The sequence below is a fragment of the Ambystoma mexicanum genome, chromosome 9 (assembly GCF_040938575.1).
Source record: "Ambystoma mexicanum isolate Mex_15411 chromosome 9, UKY_AmexF1_1, whole genome shotgun sequence".
In the NCBI taxonomy this organism is placed as follows: Eukaryota; Metazoa; Chordata; class Amphibia; order Caudata; family Ambystomatidae; genus Ambystoma; species Ambystoma mexicanum.
The window spans coordinates 97,131,077-97,157,711 of NC_090931.1; the positions used below are offsets into that span (position 1 = coordinate 97,131,077).

At 49.3% G+C, this 26,635-nt stretch overlaps 1 protein-coding gene across 4 annotated transcripts in view; it reads left to right on the forward strand.

The window, feature by feature from the left end:
- USP28 (ubiquitin specific peptidase 28) overlaps positions 1–26,635 on the forward strand; it is a 977,853-nt gene that overhangs the window by 457,687 nt on the left and 493,531 nt on the right. For all 4 annotated transcript variants that reach the window (XM_069614230.1, XM_069614233.1, XM_069614232.1 and 1 more), the window contains exon 15: positions 18,131–18,201. In XM_069614230.1, coding sequence (XP_069470331.1) covers positions 18,131–18,201 — 71 coding nt within the window. The remainder of the gene's footprint in view (positions 1–18,130; positions 18,202–26,635) is intronic.

The window sequence follows — 26,635 nt, forward strand, 5'->3', positions numbered from 1 at the left end:
CATGTTGGAACATAGGTGACCCCTTTGTGCACACATGTAGCTTTAAATACATCCTGCGGTCGATAAATGCACAAACGTTGGTAGACCATGTCCACTGCCACCAGCCATAACTATAGGGCTGTCGATGTGACCAAAAAGTCACAGGAGCAAAGAGAAAGGGGATACTAGTTATTCCTTTAACACTCCACATAAGGTGGGGTGTGCTAATCGCTCGTAAGTTAAAGTTTTAGGAAAGATACCAAGTATCCCTCTTTCCTTAAGAACACTAGTTCATAGGGAAATCAAAAAACATTAAAAGGAGAAGCCCAAAGAGTCCTCAGCAACACTGCATATATGGTGCTGTCTGCTGCAGAGGTGTAGCACAGATGTCTTTAAGAGATATGGAGGAACGCAGACTCCATAGAAAATGGGTAAAAGATAAAGAACAGAGTTCCCATGGTAAGAGCATGTAAGAATGAATGAGGGGAAAGAGTCTCCCCACATTCAGGAGAACAAGAAAAGGGTCCTGAAGTCCAGCAAAAAGTGCTCGTGGTCCCACTAGGAGAGAGTATTAAGCATAAAACAGTTAAGTCTCCCTAACACACTTCCAGCGCACTAAGAAAATGTGACTCGCACTGTTAAAGTTCAAAATCTTTTAGCGTCCACCCAAAACGCTCAGGAGGGGCCCAGGGAACTGCCATCACATAAGGCACTTGTCTGACCACTTACCACTCAGGAATGGGCTCTTATCCTTCCTAACAAGCTACGGAGGTTCATTCTGAAGATTCTTCTGTACAACTACCTGGTTGGGCACCCCCTGCATTAAGGTAACTGTATTACTTGCCTCTTCATTCTTTTATTTAAAATCTCATTCTGCCTTCTGGGCTGCCGTCAACTCTTTCCATAACTCTATTAATCTCAGACAGAGCTTCCATTGTGATCTCTGTGGGATCTATACAGCTCAGGCGGAAATTTAATGTGTGTCTTTCATTCTGTCCGGTCCAGTAAGCTTGATACGCAGTATCTGCTGAACCCCACAGACCTGCAAGAGCGCCCCAGTTCCAGCTGACTGAAAACATCTAAACCTGACGCACCCCTGGGCGGATGTGGAAGTGGGTCAAATAAAAAACAGAAATCCAAACTTCACTGCTGCTTGGAAATCCTCAGGCGTGAGAAAATTAACAGGACGAAAAAGGAAAACATTATGAAAACATATTTGGAAGAATGTTTAGCATGTGGTTTCATCAGACATTCCCAATCACCTTTGACTTTGCCACTATCTTTTGTACTGAAATAATGGGCACTGAATAAGATTACCTATATACACTTACTCATCTCCGTATTCAAGGGACCGCACTTTTCACTGAATTAGATCTTTGAGGTGCCCATGACGTAGCATCAGTCCGAGAAGGAGACGAGTGGAAAACCGCTTTCCAAACAAACCAAAGTTGGTCTATGAATATCGGGTAATGCCATTCGTACTGTTCAATGCGCATGCAGCTTTCCACCTTTGTTTTCATGAAGTCTTGAGGGAATTTCTCAATGTGTTTGAAGTGGTCTATATTGATGCATTGATTTTGTCTCGCAATTTGACGGATCATCAAGACCATGTGAGATTGGTATTACAAAAACTTTGTGAGACTCTTTTTGTAGAGTTGGAGAACAGCCAATTTCATACCCAAGAAGTGGAGTTTCTGGGATTCATCATCTCCCCTAAGTGATTGGAAATAGATTTGTACATGAACCAAGCAGTAAAGGAATGGCCAACTTCCACTGATTAAGGAATACAAAGCCTTTTGGGGTTTGCTAACTTATCGACATTTCATCCAAGACTTTTTACAGTTAGTAACTCCCATCATGGGATTGTTTAACAAAGGCAGAAAGTTCTCTTGGTCTACGGAAGCTGTTGAAGCCTTCACATCTCTTAAGGAAAAGTTTACATCCAGACCAATTCTGTTACATCCAGACGTCAGTCAAGCTTTTTTTTGTGGAGCCAGCTGCTCCGTATTTAGCATTAGAGGAGGTTCTTTCCCAATGACATCCGATTGCGGGTCAACTTCACCCGGTGGCTTATTTTCTCGAAAAATAAATATTACCAGCTGAGATTAAATGCACCATTTCCAATCGAGAATTACTTGCCTGTTAAGTCTGCTTTTCAAGAGTGGAGGCATTACCTGATGGGAGCCTGAGATAGTGACAGTGCTTACAGATCATCATAACGTAGCCTTTTTAAAATAGTCAAAGACCTTATCGGCTGTTAGCTGAGATGTTTATTATTTTTTGTGGAATACGATTTTGTGATTACATTCAAGCCAGGGAAGCAAAATTGAAAAGCGGATGCTCTATCACGTTTCCTGCCTGGAAGTGAGCCTTTGACTGCTGAGAAAAATGGTGGTGTAGGAAGTACTGACAAGATGACAAGTTGGTGTGAAGAAATCTTAGTCTGTGGAGCAAATTCAAGAATGAGTCTGTCAGAATCTAGTTGGACAAAACAAGAACGGTTAACATTTTATGATGACTGGTTATTTCTGCCCACAGAAGATCTGTTTGAATGAGCCCTGAAGGAATGCCATGAATTGACTTCAGCGGGTCACCCTGGTTACAGAAAGACATTAGAGTTGTTACGACAAACCTTTTGGTGGGAACATATGTGTTTGGATACACTCTTTTGGCAAGATATGTGAAACTTGCATTCACAGTAAAGCTGGAAGTGGAAACTCCATGGGTCTGCTAAATCCCCTGCCAACCTCCTCCACCCCATGACCATGGCACATAATCTATATATTACATTGTGGATCTTTCTATGGGCGAAGGTTGTTCAGCCATTCTGATAGTTGTAGATCTGTTGACTAAAGGGGACATTTCATTCCCGTAAAGGGAGCAGCAGCTACAGTTAATCTAGCACAAGCCTTTTTTGCAGAACGTGGTTCGAATATACAGACTCCCTAATCGGATTATTTCGGATAGAGGGTCACAATTTATTTCGAAATTTTGGAGTGCTGTGTGTAAAACTCTAGGAATAAATGTGCAGTTTTTGTCTGGGCATCACCCTCAAATAGACAAGCCTGAAAGGGTCAACAAAGAATTCGAAAAGGTTTACTCTGTTATCGCAAAGCAGGGAACAATTGGGTGTATCTAACTTGACTTGCTGAATTGAGTTAGAAGACAGCTAAGGATTCCACCACCAGGACCTCATATTTCTGTAATTCGGGATATCACCCTAGTTTTCTGAAAAAGGCAGGGGAGGAATATCACAATCCGGCTATAGAAGTAAGATTATCCACTAGGCAGCAGAAAATCCACAGAGCAATTCAAACTTTACAGGCAAGCAAGGAATTCGAGAAATGTGCTTATCGGTCTCACTGACCCGCTCCTGATCATCAGGTGGGGAAGTTAGTTTGGTTAACCACAAAAAATATCAAGTTATAGGGAGAAAATAAGTTCAAAGCCCGTTTTACTGGGCCCTTTCAGATCAGTAAGGTTTTGTCTTCTGTAGCTGTAAAATTGATTCTCCAGCATGGGGTCTGGCATGGATTCACATGCTCATGAATATTCCCCGTCGTCAGGCTGGGAATCCTCGGTAAAGAAAAAACCAGTATCAGTTTCGTTTCTGATCTGTCTTTCGTAGTAATAACCAATCACTGGTCTCTGCGTCATACTGACCACAGCCAATGACTGCCCTCTACCTAAGCACCGCCTCTGGCAGCCATCTTCAGATTTTTACCGCACGTTCATGTGTTGGGATCCTCGTGCTATTGCTCTCGAGCGTTAGTGCTATTTTTTCGCGCTTTTTACAAAAAACTTCGATTCTTTCGGTCAAAAGAGCCTCAAGCTCCACCGATTCTACATCCGATCAACGGGGACCCGTGTCGGATTCATCTGTGCCCCTCAAGGGTGAAGATTTCGTCGAGCTACACTTCGGAGGACTCCAAAAGCTTCTCAGGCCCGGTCTCGGAGATGGCCCAGGAGAAGGGAAGCTCGACGCCCGGAAAGCTGTTCAGGGTCTGCCCTGGATGCCAGCTGCAGAACGTCTTCAAGGAGGACGAACACTCTTTCTGCCTTTACTGCCTTCATGAGGACAAGACGCACGTGGAGAAGGACTGTGCGTTTTGCGGCAACATGTCGGAACGGACCATGAAGGACCGCCATCAACGTCTCGCCAACTGGCTGGAGGGTAAGAGCCCGTCTGGCGAGAAGAAGAAGAAATCCGAGCGGTCTTCTAAGACCTTTGAGGGCGCCCCGGCGACGGGGGCCCAACATAAGGCCAAGCACCGCGAGTCCGCTGGCACCGGGAGCGCCGAACGGTCGGGCTCTACGGGCGCCAGGCAGGGCGCACCCTCCCCGGCACCATCAACCACGAGCCAACGCTCTGGGTCGGGTAAGAGGAAGGCCGAGCACCCGGCGAAGCTCCTGGAGAGGCCCCGGTCGAGCTCTAAGGCAGAGGAGGAGCGTGGCAGTGCCCCCTCCCTCAAGGATAAGGCGGTGAGCGCACCTAAGGTGGTGAAGGCCTTGATCCATCCGACCAAGCCCTCTATCGAAACGGTCGCGGCGGCCCTGGCTCAGCCTGTGGTGGCTGCACCAGTGGTGGCGACCTCAGGGCCCAGAATCTCCCTGCCTCCTCGGAGGGAGTCTTCCTTTGTGCCCATCGATAGGACCCCCGTGAAACCCCCCGTGGGGAAGAAGGGGGGGCAGGGCGTCGTCGTAGAGTCGGCCTCAACCTCAGAAGAGGAGCTGATCGAGGTCTTAAGCCACGGCCTAGGCGTGGAAGAAGGCCAGCCCGTCGGAATGGACCCCGACGCAGGTGACGACGACGACATCGTCGAGGATACCGACGGGGCCCCTGCTCGCCCGTCGGATTCCCCTCTGCCAGCGCCGCAAGACAACTCGGCGGCCATTTTGTTGGCCATACAGTCCTTATGCTCCGAGATAAGGACGAGGCTACCGTTACCGACGGAGGAACCTCTCCCGTCGGGGGATCCAGAACCGGGACCTTCTGGTGTTCCCCCTACCAAGAAAAGAAGGATCCATCCACCACCTCCTTTTCAACCGTCGCGCCCCTTCCAGCCCTCCTCCCCGTCCACCCGAGGGGATGATACGGGGACTGACACGGCAGCGACGGGTACGGACGACGAGGCATACGACGAGGATTTTCCGTCGTCGCCTCCCACCAGGGCCTCTCCGCCCGACGAGATCGGATCTTTCCACTCCATGATCTCCAGGGCTTCCGAGCTTTTCCAACTCTGCCCTGAGGAGAAGAAAAAGGAAGGCTTCCTTTATCAGCGGCGCGAGGCCAAGAGGAAGACGGTCCTCGCAGTGCCTCTGTTGGACGACATTTGGGATGAGGGCCTTTCCCTCCTCAAGAACCCTTCCACGACGCCAGCTAGAAGAGACCGGTACGAGAAAAAGTACCGGGTCCCGGACACGGCCCCCCTATGCCTCCGGGCGCAGCCTACCCCGGACTCCGTCGTCTCCGCGGCAGCCAGGAAGAAAGCGGGGGGGGGGTGCGGCCTCCACATCGACTTCCCCGCCGGACGGCGAGGGAAAGAAATTGGATACTATGGGGCGTAGAGTCATCTCGTCGGCTGCGACGACGATTATAGCGGCCAACGCCTTGGCTATCGTGGCCCGCTACGACAGGGAGCTCTGGTACAAGATGGCTCCCCTGCTGGATTTTCTGCCGGACGACAAGAGGGCGGAGGCCCTTGAGATCCTGCAGGAAGGTGAGGTGGCCTCGGACCACGCCATCACCGTGGCGACGGACATCGCCGACACTGGGTTCCGCCAGCTGGGCAACGGCGTTTGCCTTCGACGTCGTGGATGGCTCAAAGCTACGGACTTCCGGCAGGACGTCCAGACCAGAGTCCTGGACATGCCCTTCGACGGGAACAACCTGTTTGGGAAGACAGTGGACGATTCCCTTCAGGCCATCAAGGCGGATACGGAGACGGCCCGGGCCCTTGGAGTCCTGCAACGACGGACGCCCTTTCGGAGCGGCGGAGGCAAGGGCGCCTCCAAAGGTTCCGGCGGCGGTTTCGCTTCCTACCGTCAAGCGGCCCGCTCGTCGTCGCAAGAGGCCTACAGAGGACGAGGCAAGTCTAGCGGACCCCGCCGTCGTCGCCAAGGAGGTCAGGGCGGCAAGGCCGCGTCCAAGCAGGATTGAACCGGCCGTGGGGTCGGGCCCCCACCGAAGCACCCCGGTGGGAGGCCGGCTGGCGGGCTTCGTCAGCGTGTGGGAGTCCATCTCCACCGACCGTTGGGTGCTGGACGCCCTGGCCCGGGGCCACGCGCTCGAGTTTCAAAGAAGGTGCCCGCGCGTCCCCCCCGTGGCCAGGAAAGAACTTCACGTCCCTCAACTTCTCCTGGAGGTAAAGGCGATGCTCAGAAAGGGCGCCATCGAACTCGTCCCAAAGAGGCTTCGGGGCTCCGGAGTCTACTCGAGATACTTCCTCGTGAAGAAGAAGACGGGAGGATGGCGCCCCATCCTAGACCTGCGACGTCTGAACAAGTTCATCAAGGCGCAGAAGTTCCGGATGGTCACCCTCCAGCACGTCCTGGGTCAGCTGGAGGAAGGAGACTTCCTATCGTCGTTGGATTTGGAGGATGCCTACTTCCACATTCCCATCCTAAAGGGGCACCGCAAATTCCTCAGATTCGTGGTCCAAGGGCGTCATTACCAGTTCAAAGCCCTTCCCTTCGGACTACGGTCGGCACCCAGGGTATTCACCAAGTGCCTTGCACCGGTGGCGGCGCAGCTGCGCCGCGAGGGGATTCACGTCTACCCCTACCTGGACGACTGGCTCATCCGCGCCAAGACGAGGGAGCTCGCCGTGGTCCACACGGCAAGGACCGTCCAACTCCTCACGGACCTGGGATTCTCCGTGAACTACGCCAAATCCCACCTGGTGCCCGCGCAAGTCGCACTGTTTCTGGGAGCGAGGCTCGACACAGTGTCCCTTCTGGCCTCCCCGTCGGAGGAGAGGACCAGGACCATCTTGGGCAAGGTGCAACGGATGTTGGTGGCCGACGCGGCCAAAGTGAGGTCCATCAAGTCCCTCCTCGGGATGATGTCTTCCTGCATCTACCTCATTCCCATGTGCAGGCTCCGGATGCGCCCGTTGCAAGAATTCCTGGATGCGCGCTGGATCCAGACGACGGGCAGCTTCGAGGAAAGGATCAAGCTCGACGAGAGTTTCCGACGAGCGATACGGTGGTGGGGCACCCGCGCGCATCTGACGGCGGGCATGGACTTGCAGACCCCAGCCCACCAGGAGACTGTGACCACGGATGCCTCCCTGGAAGGGTGGGGAGCGCACACCGAAAATCTGCATGCAAGGGGACTCTGGCTCCCGACGGAGAAGTCCCTACATATCAACGTCCTGGAGCTCCGTGCAGTGTTTTGGGCCCTCAGGTCCTTCCTTCCGTCCCTCAAGGGCAAGGTGGTGAGGATCTTCACCGACAACACCACCACCATGTTTTACATCAGGAAACAGGGCGGAACCAGGTCCCCGGCGCTGTCCAAGGAGGCGCAGGACCTGTGGCATTGGGCCGTCGCCCAAGGGATTTTTCTGGTGCTGTTTCATCTGGCAGGGATAAAAAACACCATCGCCGACTCACTCAGCAGGGAGCTGCGCTCGTGCCACGAGTGGGAGCTACGGCAGGATCTGGTGGATCGCCTCTTCCGACGGTGGGGCACACCCCAGATCGACCTGTTCGCGACGGCGACGAACACCAAGTGCCGGAGGTTCGCCAGCAGGTTTCCCCAGACGAGGAGCATGGGCGATGCTTTCTCGTTCCCCTGGGAGGGCCTGTTCCTCTACGCGTTCCCTCCCTTGCCTCTGCTAATCCGGCTCATCAACCAGCTCAAGAGGTCACGGTGCAGGATGATCCTCATCGCACCTGTGTGGCCGAGGCAGATATGGTTCCCGGACCTTCTGGACTTGTCAGCGTCCCCGCCGATCAAGCTGCCGGCGGACGCGGATCTACTCTCCAGGGAAGGAGGCGCCATCCTCCACCACGACCCGAAGTCGCTGAACTTGCAGGCCTGGCTCCTGCAGCGCTAGAGTTTGGAGGATACGACATACCGGCCTATTGCAGAGAGGTTCTTGCAAAGGCCAGGGCGTCCTCGACTCTTAAATGCTACGGACACAAGTGGAAGAGGTTCTCTGTCTGGTGCCACGCACAGAAGATTAACCCTCTACGGATTACGGCTCCCCAAGTACTGCCGTACCTGCTGACGCTGGCCAAAGCTGGTCTGGCACACGCGTCCATCAAGATTCATCTTGCTGCGATCTCCCGATACACCAGAACCACGGGCCGGACGTCCTTGTGGTCTCATCGTCTGGTGAAAGAGTTCATGAAGGGACTGTTCAGATCGTTCCCGCCGGTGAAGGCTCCGGCCCCGGCGTGGGAGCTCAACGTGGTGCTGACCAAGCTCATGGGACCTCCGTTCGAGCCTCTGCACTCGGCCCCGTTGAAGTTTCTATCGTGGAAAACAGCTTTTCTTGTGGCCATCACCTCCGCACGACGAGTGGGAGAGATCCAGGCCCTTTCCTGCAAGGCCCCGTACTTGACTTTCCACGACACGAGGGTAGTGCTCAGGACGCACCCCTCCTTCATGCCCAAGGTGCCGTCGGACTTCCATCTCAACGAACCCTTGGTGTTACCTGTGTTTTTCCCGTCGCCTTCGTCGCCGGCTGAGAGGACTTTGCACTCGCTGGATGTAGCTAGAGCGCTGAAGTTCTACGTGGACCGCACGAAGGGTTTTCGGAAGACGTCACAACTCTTTGTGAACTTTGGACCTGTCAATCAGGGGAAGGCTCTCTCGAAGGCTTCCATCTCCAGATGGCTCTCCGGCTGTATCATGTGCTGTCACCGGTTGGCAAACCGACCGCTGCCTGGCCGTCCGAGAGCCCATTCCACCAGAGCGATCGCAGCTACCACGGCGTTCCTATCTGGTGTGCCCCTGCTGGACATATGCAGGGCTGCTACGTGGAGGTCGACGCACACCTTCACGAAATTCTACTGCGTCGACCGGGATTCCAGGGAGGAGTCCAGGGTCGGCCAAGCAGTGCTGCGCAACCTGTTCGCCTGAGGTGAGCCTGGTGAGGAGGTAAGATGCTTAATGTTGAGTTTATGTGATGCTTAATGTTGAGCCTTTGCCACCTCCCGTGGTTGTGCATGTGTGTACTGCTATGTATTCTTTATTCATGAGCATGTGAATCCATGCCAGACCCCATGCTGGAGAAGGAACAAGTTACTTACCTGTAACTGTTGTTCTCCAGCATGGGTCTGGCATGGATTCACATGCGAACCCTCCCGCCTACCCCTCTGCGGCTCTTCACTTGGTCATACTGCCACTTCACGTGCTTCCAAATCTGAAGATGGCTGCCAGAGGCGGTGCTTAGGTAGAGGGCAGTCATTGGCTGTGGTCAGTATGACGCAGAGACCAGTGATTGGTTATTACTACGAAAGACAGATCAGAAACGAAACTGATACTGGTTTTTTCTTTACCGAGGATTCCCAGCCTGACGACGGGGAATATTCATGAGCATGTGAATCCATGCCAGACCCATGCTGGAGAACAACAGCTACAGGTAAGTAACTTGTTCCATCTACCTCTCAGTTTAAAGATTCATCCAGTATTTCTTCTAAAGCCATACACAGAAAGGACTTGTTTGTGTGAGAAGCCTCCTCTGATTATCATGGAAGATGTTAATGTGGAATATGAGGTGCACGACATTTTAAATTCTAGAATTACTAAGGAAAGGTTGCAATATCTGGTAGACTGGAAAGGGTATGGGCCAGAAGAAATATCTTGGAGAGAGCTAGCGATGTTCATGCACCTTTATTACCAGATTTCATCTAGCCAATCCTCAGAAACCGGGCCCTGAGACAGGGCCTTCTGACGGGTGTGGTCTGTCAGGGTTTGAGGTACAAGAAAAAGGAAGTGTACCGTATTACATATGGTGAAAGGCTGTGTTTATGGTTAGGAGAGGTAAATGAGTAATTTAGCCTTTAAAACAAATACGTGATTCTCCTTATCAGTTTTTCCTTAGACGGAGGGAGCTTCCCAAACAAATATGGAGTAGTCAGAGCAGATCAGTGACTGCTTGGAGCTTTGGGTGAACAGTATAGAATCCTATTGCAAACATTCTAAAACTGCCTTTAATCTGAAATCTTTAGTAAAGAGTGTCTTTTTGCTGTACCTCTGATAGTTAAGGCCTTTTTGAAAATCCAACAGATGTCGGAAGAAGAAGCGTGCTACATCGGACATGCAGGAAATAAACTAGTGGGAGACAAATGTGAGCATTCATTTACATTGGCAATGGAGAATTTGTAGGAAAGAAGATCAAGAGCCAAGTAAGTGAACTAAAGGATTTGATATTGTTAGAACACTCAGGAAAAGGTTGTTGCATCGTGTAGTTCCAGTATAAAGGATTTCTCGACTTGTGGCCAAGCAGCCATGGCATAAGACGTGTTTCAGACCGTCTCTTGCCGATCATTGATGATCCTGCGGTGTATGGACAGCTTAAACCCGAGCACCGGCAACCTGAGAGACACCAGAGTCTGTGGGAATACCAGCTGCATGGAACAAAAGCATCCCGTTTAATATCCGTCAAGCATCAGAGCGACCACAACAGAAATTGTGCCAGTAGCGAAGGACGGTACTCCCTGAAAAAGATGGCGGCCGGGCAAGTCCGTCGGACAAAGGAGCGAGACAGCTGATGAGAAGGGCTTGCCGCGCGCCCCGGGGGAAAGAACCCGCTGCCAGCCAAGAATGCGGCGCAGCCTGCAAACATAAAGCGTACGCATACCCGGGATGCGTTGCTGTTGAGCGCAGAGAAGCGGTCACACCAGTTGAGGCTCTGAACTTGAATTATACAAATAGACGGGGTGCGTCCCGCCCACCATTGCTGCGTGCCCCGGTGTAGGGGAAGCGGACGGGCTGCGGACTCGCGAGCGCACATATGCCTCACAAACCCGGCGGGTTGTAAGTGGCACTTGGAGCACAAAACGGGACAATCACGAGGGGGGCGGAGACGGAGCCTCCCCTGTGTATACGACTGCCTGCCGCAAGCAGCCACACTGTCCCCAGCCAAAGAAGGCGGGCCGCGCGAAAGATGTGAGCCCCCATATTACGGGGCCCCAACGGACCAAACAAAAGCGATTACGAATCCTCCTCTGCACATGCAAAAGAGGTGGGTGGGGCTGGAACTGCCCAACACACAGGCGGATGGATTGGCACTAACGAGGGAGGCATTGAGGCAAGTCCCTGCAATACAGCCACCGGTAGACTGCTCTGCATGCCCACGGGTGGTGGAAGGGACGCAAGCCCCGAAATCGACTCCAAGCAAGGCTGTGGCACCCAGCCCGGGACTGGGAGACAGCTGGTGCCAACGGATGGCACCCAGTACATGACCTGGAGGCTGGACTGGAAGGTTGGGGAGGCACTGAGCCAGGGGACTGGCAGGCACACCCTCCTAAATGGGGAAAAACTAGTGTTCCCCAGCCCCCTGCAGCATTGACCCAGGAGCATCATAGATCCAGGCAAGAGACACCAAGTCGAGGCATCATACCAGAGCGACCCCAGTGGTGTACGCGAGTGCCTTCACGGCTCACGACAACAGCACAGGGGGCCAGCAAACCTCGGCTGGGCATTTGAGTCGGTGAGCTCCAGGCGCCTGGAACTCGCATGATTCCAGGCAACAAGATGACATCCAAACTTTCCAAATCCAGGGGGAAGCAGCCCAAAATGGAAGATGTCACCAAAACCCCGCAACAGACGGAGGGGGTGAGACCTAAGGGAAAAAACCCACAAGAGGACACCACACCGACGCGTGTTGACCGGCAGATCCTAGAAGCAATTGCAAATCTAAAAGCCACATGGGAGAGCAAGCTAGAGGCATCCGCAGCCGAAATTAAAGCAGCGCTGGAGATCAAAATTGGTGCAGTACAGGAGGAGGTCAACTTGCTCAGACTGGACGTACGGAAAATGGCAGAACGCACAGAAGTGCTCGAGAAAGAAGTGACCATAAACCCGATAGCCCGAACATCTCATGCCTTGGAGATCCACATTCTGAAGCAGCAGGTGAGCAACCTAGAGAACAGAGCGGAGGAAGCTAAAGGGCGCGCCTGGAGGAACAACGTGCGCATAGTAGGCCTTCTGGAGGGGGAAGAAGGCCCTAACCTGACAGACTATGTTGAAAATATGCTGTTGCAGGAAATAGGAGGGGGGATCCTCATGCAAGGATTTGCAGTGGAGAGAGCACACAGAGCGCTCACAAGAGACCTCCTCTAGGAGCCCCCCCCCAAGGCCAATCATTGCCAAGATGCTGAACTACCAAAATAGAGAGAAGATATTGGAATATTTCCAGAAGGGGGGCACCATACAAAGAGCTACTGCGAACATCTCAGCATATCCCGACTACACACTTCAAGTGCAGAGACGGCGGCTGAACTACGGGACAGTGAAGAGCAGATTGCGAGATGCGGGTTTGCGATATATACTGATGTACCCAGCAAAGCTGAAAGTGTTCCACAAAACCAAAGCTCTGTTTTTTGAGAGGCCGGAGGATGCAACAGAATGGCTGGACATCCGAAGTTGCCCGGAGGGAGCAGACAGTCGGAAGGAGGATGTTACGGACAAGTGAAGCCCGATCCTGAGACCGAGGTGCTGTATATATTGTGACTTTGGGACTTGAATATAAAATAGAGGAGAAATGTGTTGAAACTCGGGGGCGGCAGATTAAGAATGTAACATAGAAGGTGCACAACATAATGTGGCAATTACAGGAGACACGAAGGAAGCGCTCTTAAACACCAATAGTTAGGAGACTAGTTAGGTCACCAACATATTGGTGACACCCTACCGGGTTCCCGATCTCGACACTCCGAGGCGAGAACAAACGCGGGGGAGCCTGACATCCAGGGATGGAGTTGGGCACCAGTTGGGGCAGAGTGGGGAGGGAAGGGGAGGTGTGCAGTGGTTTATAGTTGTGTTAGGAGGTGCGGGGGGGTTCGTTGGGGAGTTTAAGTTGTGAGAGGGAGGCGTCCGAACCCAATTTCATGCCAAACTAGACTGGACTGGTAACCTGGGGAGTGGGGAGGCGGTACACACCACACATGGCTATGGGTAGTCTCAGAATTGTAACCTGGAACGTGAGAGGCCTCAATAGCTACCTGTAAAAGGAATAAAGTGATGATGTACCTTAGAAGGCTGAAAGTGGACATAGCATTACTGAAGGAGACCCACCTTACTAGGGATAAACTGGAGTTATTCAAGAGAAAGTGGAGGGGGACCACCACAGGAGCCACATATTAAGCTTACGGTAGGAGGGTGGTCACATGGGTGGCACCTCATGTACCATTTCAGCTGCTTCAGTCTACGCCAGACCCAGATGGAAGAATGCTAGTGGTGCGGGGGATGCTAGAAAATAGGGATGTGAGCATCATAAACTCATACGCCCCCAATCAAGACATAGTGGCATATTTCAGGGCCCTATATGGCAAAATTAGCCCCCTAGTGGGCAGCGCTACCATCTGGGCAGGGGACTTTAATTGCACATTACACCCCAATTTGGATAGGTCCGACAATAAACTAGACAGACCCACCCCAGCCGCGAAGGCACTTTTGGCCCTCCTGCGGGACTTTGGGCTAGAAGACTTTTGGAGACAGTTGCACCCGGGAGACAGACAGTACTCGCATTATTCGCCCCCCCACAACCTATACACGAGACTGGATTATATGTTCGTGGCCTCGGAGATAGCAGGGAAAATGATAGGTTCGGAATATAAAGCCAGAGTACTTTCAGACCACTCCCCCTTGGTGGTGGAGTGGAGGCATCAGCCGCCTAGGGCGAGAATCCCGACGTGGAAACTCGGAGCTGAAGCCTTGCAGGACTCGGGATTCCGAGAGGGTTTAAGGGAGGCAATTACTGAGTATTTTGACATTAATACAGGTAGTGTGCAGTCGGAGGGAACCCTATGAGAGGCGTTCAAAGTGGAAGTACGGGGCGCAGCCATATCCAAGTCTAGAGGGCTCCAAGGGGGCATAGAGCGAGAGCTACAGGAGACAGAGAAGGAGCTGGAAGGAATAATACAGAAGGGGAGCACCTCGCAGGAAGATATCGCAAGGACGAACCTACTGCAACAAACTAGCAGAGAGCACTGTGACAGATTCTGTATGTTAAACTATAAAAAATACATTATGAGGCAACACGCGGGGGGAGATAAACCGGGAAGGCTGCTGGCTTGGCTATACAAAAATGAAACGCCACGCCCAGTGATCAGGGAGTTAAAGGGTGAAGGTCAGACCTGGAATACCCAAGAAGGAGTCAATGAGGGGTTTCTCAGATTCTATAGACTCCTATATGAGGACATGGGGGAGGAGATGGGGCAGGAGACTCAGGAGACTTTGGAGGACATAGGATTGCCGAAGCTGAATGACCAGGAGCAGGAGGACCTGGACGCCCCAATCACACTTAATGAACTAGAGACAGTGATACAGCACCTACCCACGTGTAAGGCTCTGAGGTCGGATGGGCTCCCAAGTGAATTTTACAAGACGTCAAAGCAGGAGGTGCTTCCCCCGCTGCTCGCCATGCTAAACGAGGCGTTTGAACAAGGGAGGCTACCTGAGTCTCTTAGGGAGGCGGTGATCATCCGACTCTTAAAACCAGGCAAGCAGAGCACGGACTGCAGATCATTCCGACCCCTGTCAATGCTCAACCAAGACAGTAAGATCCTTACGGCCACGTTGGCAAACAGGCTGAAACGTGTTATAGGCAAACTGGTACACCCCGATCAAACAGGGTCCGTCCCAGGTAGGAATATAACGGACAATCACAGAAGACTCCACCACATAATTGAGCACACAGAAGGGGGGGGACCCAGGCGAAATGGCGATACTCTCGTTGGATGCCATCAAGGCATTCGACTGTGAGGTGGCCATGGTTGCTGGCGACGTTGAGGGAATATGGAATGGGGCCAGGGTACCTGAGGTGGGTCAAAATGATATACAGCTCCCCAATCGCCTGGGCTAAAACCGGCGCAATAATCTGACAAATGGCAACTTAGTAGGGGCACAAGACAGGGCTGCCCCTGGTCGCCCATGTTGTGCATCCTCGCTCTGGAGCTACTGGCAATCTGCCTCAGACAACAGTATGTGGAGATCGGTATCCCCACGAAGGAAGGGAGGCACCTTACATCACTGTATGCGGATGACATCCTGCTGTACCTGCGCTTCCCAGAAGAAAACTTGCAATATGTCTTGGAGGTGATGGAACGATACGGCACCCTCTCGGGCATAGCGGTAAACCCCAAGAAATCAAGCATGTTCCCCTTAGGGAGATACAGGAGGGCCCCGCAGAAGCACCTACCGGTCCTGCCGATACCCTGGCAGACTAGGACATTTCGATACTTGGGTATCGACATATACCACTCAGCCGGGGATAAACACGAGCACAATACGGAGCGGGCAGTGGCAGGCATTAAGAAAAGGTCCAGGCTGCCTCTGGCCATGTTGGGTAGGGAGGCGCTGATCAAGATGGTGCTCCTGCCGAGACTGCTGCACTTTTTTTATGAACATTCCATACATGCTCCCCAAGCGTTTTTTTGTGAAACTCAACAGCTTATGCAGGGGCTTTATTTGGCACAACTCCAGAAATTGGGTGGCCCTATGGAAGCTACAAAACCCGTGTGACAAGGGGGTATAAACCTACCGAATTTCGAGCTATACTACCTGGCGGAGCAGCTTCAGTATGTGGCTAGATGGTTGTCCGAAGAGGAGACAGCTGAAACCAGGCTTTTGTACAAGGACACTGCCCCCTTTTTTTGAGAGAGGTGGTATGGTTGCCCAAATCCAAGTTGCAGCGAAGGGCGAGACTGTTGAAACTGGGCTGGGAAATATGGAACAAAATGTGTCAGTTGGTGGGAAACCCGACCCCATGCTCCCTGCAGGTGCCGTTAGTAGCGTTATGTGGGGAGGACTCGCAAATAACAATAGGGATCCGTAAATATTGGGAACCGATGAGCCTTGTGACCCTCTGTGATGTATGGCAAGAGGGGGCGGCACTAGACTTCAGGAGGCTGATGGAAGACACCGGGGTGCACATAGGCCAACATATTACCTATACAAGAGTCATCAAATGGGTGCGGGAAAGGTGGCCTGCGGAGGTGCTGGCTGAGCAACCTGATATGGTTATTGAGACGATGTATGATATCTCGGAGGGTGGGCACGAAATATCCCTCATATACGAATTACTGATGACCAGGGTGGGCAAAGATGTGCTCCAACTAAGGCGAGACTGGGAGGAGGAGGTGGGAGAACCTATGCTGGATGGACAATGGGTTAGAATTCAAAGGTACCACAAGAAGGTGTCCCGTAACGCAAGGCTACAGCAGATACAGCTATACGTCACCCATAGGGCATATATGACCCCTAGTAGGATCGCCAGGTTTGGAAACTCAGCAGTACAAAAATGCCCACGGTGCGGGGAGGTGGAAGCTGGGTTGATGCACATGTTTTCGGCTTGCCCAGAGGTGGGTAGATTCTGGACAGAGGTTAAACTACGCCTAGCAGAAAAGGGGATCATACTGGAGGTGGAGTCAGTATGGGCATGCATGCTGGGGGTGTTTGCCAGACCACGCAACCTGAAGCACATTAGTAAAATGAAAGATCTGGCCTACATCCTGCCCAAACGGAGAATCGCAATGAGCTGAAAGGCTGTCCAACGCCCCAGAATAGAGACGTGGTGGGCGGACCTCCTTAAGTGGACAGACGCAAACGGCAGCTTGGTATGAAGCAATCAGTAGAGGAAGGGAGGAAGAAGCAGGACCCCCGATAGCATGGAGGCAACTGGTGGCCACAATGGCAGGACCCCCCAGGCGGATCTTAATGAAGAGGACACGAGGAGGGCACATTGAGTAGGATATGTGTCTTGACATGGAAGCTGGTGGCATTGAAACAGGGGTTTGAGTTAATGGGGTGGGAGGGGGGAGGACGGCGATGCACAATGAGTGAACATAATGAAGCAAAATTCATATGCAATGTTTGTAATGTTTGGTGTGGTGTTAATAAAATAATAAAAATTGTTAAAAAAAATAAAATAAAGGATTTCTCAAGTTATCGTTAAGTGTTTGTGAGCCTTGACAAATGCTGGAGAAAACGATCTCTTGCCATGTCCTTTTGAGGGGCACGTACAGTGAGAACTGCCAGAGACAGTTGGTGGGAGTGCAGAGTTAGGCATGAAGAGAAGAGCACATCGGCTGATGTGCAAATTGTGGATGCGGCTGTGCGGATGGTCCGTTATAATTTTCACCATGTATGAGCGCAGATCGACGCGCGTTACCCTGTGTTTCTTCCCGGATTGCTAAGTAAGTCCGTGGTGAAGCTAAGACTGAAGAGATTTGCTTATACAGAGAACTAGTAAATGTAAACCTTTAAAAAGTCTAACTACGCATACTATTTAATATTATGATAGTTTAGAATAGAAGAATATTTGTTTAGTAAGGAGTATAGTTTAGGATTCATTTTTTGATTCTTATAGTTCTTAGGAAAACATGGAGAGAGCAAAAGGAAACCATCTGCATTTTGAAAAATGGAAACAGAAATAAAACTTCTGGAACACAATTTGAAGTGTACATCATTTCTGAAGCCTTATACACTTTAGTTGATAGCAGTGGTGGTCGGATAATTAAGGTGGTTTGGAGGTGGATGGAGTAGTCTGGAAGGAAGGATATATGTGTTGGTAACGGGTAACCTGTGTGTGGGTGTGTTTACAGATCTCCAAGGAATAGAAGAAAAACAGAAAATGGTAGAAGATGTAATTGAGGAGTTGCAGTCTGTTTATTTTGTAAGCCACTCCCTGCAACATGCAACCCCCCTATCCCCGCCGAGTATCGTGTGTGCAGATGTAATTACCAGCCGTGCGCTAGTCAGCCAGGGCGGGGTCTGTGGGATTTCCGGTAGCCTCTGCTAGGGATACAGAAAACCTGACGCATTTGCGTGAGAAAGAAAATCACTACTCACAAAGTGTACAGTTCTTTTTTGGACAGACTATGACTAACTGCTTTCTGAAGAGTTATAATGAACTCTCTCTCATGGTGTATGTTGTATTTATGTATCGGTTATCATGTGCTTTCTTATCCACAGATCTAAAGAACTGCATCGATGAAACTACCCAGGCTATTGAGCAGATGTACACAGACCCTGCGCTTGCCCAGGTATGAGACTGAGTTTTGATTAGGTATATCAAGCTGTGCCACAATAGCTACACAGGGCATGCTGAATTAACTGCTAACCCATTCCAAAAATATTGTTTGTGGTACTTTCCTAATTTGACCTTTAATTTCTCACATTTCTATTGGTGCAATCATTATATCTTGTGGAAATATCCTTGATTTATCACATTATGGATGGGTGGTGTGGGATGCGAGGCCTAAGCAGCGCAACTGAACCTTAGACTGGAGTATTGAGGGAATGCGCACCTTCTAAAGCTAGAGGCACAGACATTGAGGAAGCCATTACCAATGCTCCATCGGGAACGTCTGACACAATATATTGGCCTACTTTGAAGCCCATTACCTCCAGATCGAATAACTGGACCTAAAGACCAGTAGCTCTAGAACAATAGCCTGGAACACAGAACCCAGGCATACCAGATTCCACTAAGCAATACAAGTGGTACCAATCTCCTACATTTGGAAGAGAAGATCAGCTCACAAGCCCCCCACAGTAGCGCAGTCCCGCACACGAGACCACAAGGATACTCTTTTCCTCCAACCTGTTCTATCGTCCTGATGAAGGCCAACCACTTGCAAGCTTCATTCTACAGCTTTTCTCTGGTTGAAACACAGTAGTGTCCACTACCTTCTTTGTCACCAGTGTCGAACATCAACACTGTTACCTGTGCAATGTAAACTTTTATAGTGCTGACATGTTATCTGTTGACTGAATTCCGTATAATTTGTTACAAAGGAAAACATGAGAGGAAAGCTTTAACATATGCAATGCAATAGCTTATACAACTTCAACAAGAATATGCTTACTTCTTCACTTGACGTGGAAACCTTTTCGAACAAAAATTCTTGTCAAACGTTCAACATGACACATTACCGTTGCTGCGATTAATTGTATACTTTTTTAGTCTTTAGCCCTCCCCATATTTTCTTTTGGAACAAACACGCTTGAAATTGTTTTCTTAGGAAGTCTTTTTCAAAAGCAAAAAGCAGAATGCATTCTACTGCTAATGCATTTCAGAAAACTGAATAGTTTCCAGTCATAGTCTTTAACTCAAATGTCTTTTTATGTTAACTATTTAACTGGGTTTCTTGTTGGGAAGAATTGTAAACCCCTCTTTAATTTCAGGAACAAGTAGTATCTCCTGTTTAAAATGCCTGAACAGTCTCTGTGTAAAAAACGCTAGTCAAAAGGATTTCTATTATTTTCAGTCGGCACACCATAAATGCTAACGCGCCTCTCACCTTCAATGCGGGAACTGCTTCTCTCACCTCCAATAAGGAAATCACCTCAACAACCTCCTACCTTTTGCCGATGCTGGGCCCGACAAAGAAAACTCACTTCCACTGCTTACAATTGGTAAAGTAGCACGGCGGAAGAAATCAGGATCCAGAGTCCCTGCGCACCTTCAAACTTGGAATCCGACGTAACCGTGCAGGAAAAAATATGAAAACAGGAAATAAAGTCTCTACGCCAATTCCTTAACTACGCTTACTGCGTAATGCTCCGATTCACTGCTACTGTGAACATTTCAAGCACATGCGCAGTGTCAAAAACTGTTAAAGCAAGTTTCTAATGAATCCAGAACTCTTCACTAGACTAATTCTGTCAACAATAAACACTCCGGAGAGCAGACTATGGAAAATTAAAACTATTTAAGGCTTTAACCACTGGAAATTGTAATTTATATTACTTCTTGAGTCTTTACATTTTCACTTTGGCTAGTACATCTTTCATGAAGCAATCTTCTTCTATTCCAAACGAAATCCTGTTTCTCCTTAGGAGTTTTCAACAAGTTCTTCCTCCCTGGTCATGTAAATAAGGCCCACAATTGGGGTTCAAACAAAACTGGACTTATGCCATGGACAGATGAAAATGAAAGGCAGTTTAGAATATTGAAGCTTAGTCCTTGGTCATCTCTCATCCCATCAGGAATCTGGACCTTTGACACTTGGGAACACTCCAGCATTCTGAATCGGACAAGTCAAGGCCTAGCCAACATAGAAGGATTACATTAATATGATACATTTCCCAGAGTACACAAAGAAACATGTATGATGCAGGCCACGAAACGGGGAAACCTGACTGCACCCCCTCGCCTAAATCCTGCCCACAGGACCTGGTTTGCATGCATATTTCCAATGGACCGTAGCTACAAATAGCAGAGCATGAACATCCCCTGCCGCCTCCCATGAATGATCCACCAGTCCAAAACCCTTCCTATCAATCGGATATTGAACCTTTCGCCCAACCTTCGAGGAATCAAGTGTTGCTTTAACCTCGAATTCCTCATATTGGTCTTCAAATAGAGTTGACTTGGGAGGAACATCTAATCTGGTCCCCTTAATCAAAGGTTACAACTGACTAACATGAAAGGTGGGATGTACTTTCCGACCAGAGGGTAAACACAGCCTGACTGCTACAGGGTTAATAACCTTCTCCACTCCAAAAGGCCCCATGTATCGAGGACTGAATTTGTTTCTTCCTTTAATTCTCAGATGCTTAGTAGATAACCAAACCTTATCCCCAATATGATATGTCGGACTATGTTTTTTGCTTACCATCAGCAAATCTCTTCTAGCTATTCTTGCTCACCTGAAGAGCCTTCAAAGCCTGTTCGAAGTTACTTCTCATGGCCTGCAACCTCTCCTCTACAGCTCGATTGACATTTTCCCCTTCAACTTGTTCTCGTAAAAATCTAGGATGAAACCCCCTCGACCAAAAGAAGAGGGACATGGACGTGGAATCTTTATGGAATTATGGTAGGCAAACTCAGCTACCCAAATCAACCCAACTGTTCTCAGATTGTAAAGAACATCTCAAATATTTCTCCAACTCTTGATTAACCCTTTCAACTTGACAATTAGTTTCTGGATGATATCCCGAAGATACCATGAATTCTTACAAAACGCCCTCCAAAACTTAACTGGGCAATCCATGTAATCTGACTATACCCTGAGAAATGTTCTGAGCTAACCGCTCTGCCGAGACCTCTCCATTAATGGGGATAAAATGCCCCTCTTGAGTAAATGTGTCTATCACTACCAACACAGAAGAACAGCCTTGGTCAATTGGAAGGTCCACAATGAAGTCCAGAGATATTGTGTGCCAGGGATGAAGTGTAATAGGAAGTGGTGCTAACAGACCTACCAGCCTTCCTCCCAGGACCTTAGAACATGCACAGACTTCACAAGTTTAAACAAAATTTAAAGTATTTTCACGCATTGACTTCCACCAAAAACTTCTGCTTACAAGCTCCAATGGGTTTTAAAAACCAGGGTGTGCAGACTGGAGGGCCGCATGGCACTCCTTTGGGATCTTCTCTCGAAGAGTCTCTGATACAAGGAATAACTTTGTGTCTTGAAAAGAGATTAGGAAATTCTGGGGGGGAGGTCTCCCATCGCTTAATTGAGAAAGGTATTACGCTAGATGTGGAATCTGTATGGGCATGCATGGTGGGAGGATTCACTAGACCATGGAACCTGAAACATGTTAGCAAACTCAAGGACTTGGCCTACATTCTGGCCAAACGCAGAATAGCCATCGGATGGCAAGCGTGCCATAGACCCAGATTAGGAGCGTGGTGGCATGATCTCCAGAAATGGGCCTAAGCTGATACGGCTGTATGGTATGAAGCGGCCAACAGAGGGGAAGATGGGGAAGTGGGATCGCTGACGGCCTCGAGACAACTTCCGGCCACACTAACTGGGCCCGCACAGACCAGTCCAAGTGAACACAACACCTCTGAGAGCACGGAAAGAGAAGTGCACCCGGAGGAATAATAACTGAGGGCGTAAGGGGGTAAGCTTGGGTTAAGGGAGGGGGTAGGAGGATGGCAGTGTAAAATTACATCAAGTTATACGATGTTTCCAACTAATTATTTGCACTGTCAGATGCGTTTTGGTGTTTGTTGTTTGTAAAAATCAATAAAAATGATTAAAAAAATTAAATAAAAAAAACTTTGTCTTGAAAGGTAATCCATCTTTGATTTTCTGGCCGGCTCTAGATGTACCCAATCTTCCAGCTCTTGCAGACTCGTGTCCCTTTGAATCTCCTTGAACAGACCTTCATCGCCCAGGGCTCCAGCCAAAACAACTTTCTAGGGCCAATAAAGGTTTCGGGTAGAACTTCATCTCCTGTTCACATCCAGGAAATTGTTGTGACAAGGCATCTGCTTTCCCATTCAATCTCCCCAGTTTTAGTGTCACCAAAAAATCATATTCTGCAAAAAACAAAGACCATCTTAACTGTCTTGGGGTTAATGTCTTGGTCGATTTAAAAAATAAAAAAAAGATAAAAAATGATAATAATAAAAGTAGATTTCGATGATCAGTTAGTACGGTAACAGTATGTCTTGCACCTTGTAAATAGTGGCGCCATTCCCCAAAAGCTGACTTTTTGCCAAAAGTTCTCGATCCATAATAGTATAGTTAACCTCAGCCGAAGAAAACTTCTTCGAGAAAAAAGCTACAGGGTGCAACTGACCAGCGGTCTTCTATCTCTGAAATAGAACCGCCCCGATGGCCAAATTTGAAGCGTCTGCTTCCACAGAAAATTGTTTATCAGGATCCGGGTGAAGTAAAATCAGACCTAAAGTAAATTGATCCTTAAGAATTTGAAAAGCCTGCTCAGCTTCAGAATTCCAAACAAACATCACCCCCTTCTTGAGAAGTTTAGTGATGTCAGTAATTATTTGTGAGAACCCCTCGATAAATCTTAGATAGAGGCTTGCAAAGCCTAAAAAACATTGCACTTCCTTCACCTTGGTTGGAGATGGCCAATTCACCTGCCTCAATTTTCTTAGTCCATTTCCAATCCCTTTGGGGAAATCACAAATCAAACGAATTCCACAGTCTCAGTGGGAAACAGACTATTCTCCAACTTAACAAAGAGATGGTTCTCCCTTAATTACTGTAATACTACTCTGACATGATTCTGATGTTGCTCCAGACTCTGAGAAAAAATGTAAATATCGTCTATATAAACGACCACAAAAATATCTAAGAAATCGCAAAGGACCTCATTGATGAAATATTGGAATGCATGGATATTCGTACAACCCAAATCGAGTCTTGAAAGCTGTCTTCCATTCATCATCTTCCCTGAGTCTTACCAAATGATATGCTCCTCTAAGGTGTAGTTTGAACAAAATTTCCCCCCACCTCCATCCCCCAACCCCTGTCTCCCGCTGTACCTGATCTAGCGTCACAGAATTTAATGGAACAGGGTACCTATTCTTTATGGTTCCCTTATTGATTGCTTGGTAGTCAATAAAAGTCCTAAGAGTTTCCTCCTTCTTAGGAACAAAAAAATGGAGATGCTGCCAGAGACTGAGAATTTCTTAGCAAAGGTCTCTGCCAGGTATTCCCTTAGGTAATAGTTTTCTTTTTCAGTTAGAGCATATACTCTGCTACAGGGTAAACTAGCCCCGGCTCCAATTACATTTTACAATCAAAAGATCTATGAGGGGGGGAAGTTCACCAACCTCTGCTTCGTCAAAAACATCCCAAAACTCCTTATAACATTCAGGTAATTCCCCCACCACAGCCCCAATAGAGTGTATTGAAGACTGGAATCGTCATTCTGCCACACCAAGAACTGCTATCTCACTTAATCTCTCAGGGAAGTTTAAGATGCAAGTCATCAAACAATGTTCCTTGCAAAATTCTGAGTTTGTCTGCCACCTGCCTCCCCCAGTCAATTTGTGGATTGTGCAAAGTAAGCCACAGCATTCCCAAGATAATCTTCAATAGAGGCGCATCAATGAGCTCAAAAACGATCTCTGCTGCTTGACTCTGTCATAGTCATTTAAATTGTCTCATGAGTAATCTGACATGAGGTTAGCGCCGAACCATCCAAAGCCCTTACCTGTTCAATCAATTCCTTTTGAATCAATGGAATACTTAGTCTTTGGCACCCCCCCAGTCCATAAAGTTTGCTGTTTCTCTTGAATCGATGACTACTGGGCCATTGCCTACTAATTTTCCGTCAATAAAGGATACATTAATAGCAAGGTGAGGCACCGCAGACTAAGTTGTCAGGTTTTACTTTAAGGTGGGGAAGTAGTTTTGGGATTGTAGGTTCTTACTATAGATGAAAGGGGGTTCGTTCCTGGCTATCTAGCTTGGTGGGTTTGAAAGAATGGTTCTTACACGTTTTTACTGCGATGTGATTCGCTTTTATTTGTGCAAGTGATTGGTTTATGTTATATACATATAGTGCATTGGGGGTTCTTGGTCCCCTTGTCAGTCGACACCTGTTTCGACCCGAGGGTCTTTATCAAGGCTATTGGTACTGTCTTGTAGCGCCCTGTGGGGTCCTGGTTGGGGTGTCTGGTGCTCACGCTGCTGTTGCATTGGCTCCGGTTGGGCCTTGTATAGCCCGCGATGGGTGTCCTGCTATGTCCGTGCATGGCTGACAACAAGAACCATTCTTTCAAACCCACCAAGCAAGATAGCCAGGAACGAACCCCCCTTTATCCTACTCAGCAAATGAGGTGTTTGGCTAAACCTCAAACGCGTTACCTGTGATCTTGCAAACTGCTTTTTCAACCAAGAATACAGAGCCTAGCAAGGTCATTTCCATACCTAGAGCCAACCACTCATCATTCTTACTATAGATTCCTTACAATAAATTGTCAGATACTTAATGGAGACAATTTTATTATTTTAATTGCTGTCATGATGCCTACCTCCAAGGAGCCAGGTCCGACCCAGCAACCCCAGAGGCAGGCATCATTTCCCCCACGGGAGTGCCAGCGGGCCCAAGCTGGGGCCCTTTGGATGCAGTCCTGGCGCCCTAGGCGCCAGGCTCATGTTGGACCCCTGTCCTGGCGCCTTAGGCGCCAGGCTCATAAAGCTAGACATGTGTTCAAGTGTTTTAATGTGCACTTACCTGATGCAGACCATGCTGCTACATCCAGGCCCTCTTGAGGCCTGAATGGAACTACTTTACCTGTGGGACTACTTTCCACCCGGTTGTGGTCGGGGAAGGATACATACCTGATCGGTGGAAGGATACACACTTGGAACTTCTCCCAAAGCTATTTAAACCACACCCGATCAGCAACTCACGCTTCGCGTTGTTCTGCTCCTCGCAGCTGGACGCTCACCGTGTCAGCTCCTGCATCTGGACCTCAGCCACGCCTGTCAGTATCCTGGGTCACCTGCAAAGGGAGACAAAAGACCTTACCTGCTAAATCAGCAACACAGAGACATCACACCGACGATCCTGAAAAGGAAGACATCATTTTTAAAAGCATTTCGCTACGATCGCTGCAGCGCTGCATTTCACTCACCTATCCTGGACGCTTCCATCTTCAGCAGCGATCATCCGGATCCACAGCCACTTCCCAGAGCCTAGAGAGAAAAAGACAAGAACAAGGTGAGAGAAGGAATGGAATAGGAAAAGCTCAGTTTCCTTCTAAGACTTACCTGTTGGGTCATTCCCATTTCATTTCAGGTCTTGCCGCTTCCAGGCATTTTCCGGACCCCGGCCCCTATGGGGAAAAAAGACAGACATTGAATGAGCAAATGCAAAGACATTACCTGAGCGCTCATCCAGAACTTACCTGTCATTTACTGGAACTGCACGTTTCACTTCGGGTCGGCGCCATATCTCCAGCATTCCGAACCCCGGCCCCTAAGGGGAAAAAGACATAAGCATTAGCGCTTGCTGCAACAAGACAATGAACATTATTATTAAGCTGGACTTTTGAACTTGCAGCAGAACTTTTGCAGCGCCTTACCTGAATAGTCAAGCTACCCTGAACTCCATCAATCCTCAATCCAGTGAAGTAACTGGGTTTCAACGCGCCCCTGTATCAGAAGCAGGATGGAGAGCTCATCCTTCCTGACCCTAAGATGAGACTTCACGGGGAATCGTGGAAGGGTATCGTGGAGGGTTGGAAGAGAGTGGGAGGCTTGAGCATAACTCAGTCAGTAGGTAATACTCCCTTTTCACGCACAGGGGAATATTCCTGCGAGCCAGAGAAGCCAGAGTAGAGGGGCCCTTCCTGTCCATCTTCAGAGTCCTGCGCTTCACCATTGAAGAAGCATCAGCACTCGAAGCCCCGGGCGCTATGGAGACTTCCGAGACTGACCAGCTGGCCCAGCTTTTGGGGGAATTACGGGCAGAGGTGCATTCAGCCCGCCAGGAGACTAACGCTCTCAAAAGAGAACTGATCCTATCCAAGGAAAGAACAGATGACCTAGCCAAAAGGTTATTACAGGCCCAGGCAGGGCACACTCCTTTACCTAATTCCGGAGACATTTCCACATCAATGGGTTTGAATAACCCGGTACAAATCAATCTACCTGGACACATGCCTTTGGCCCCGCCTGAACGTTTTGCGGGGGATCCCAAGAAATATGCCGTCTTTATGAACCAATGTCGTTTACACTTTCTATGCAGACCCGG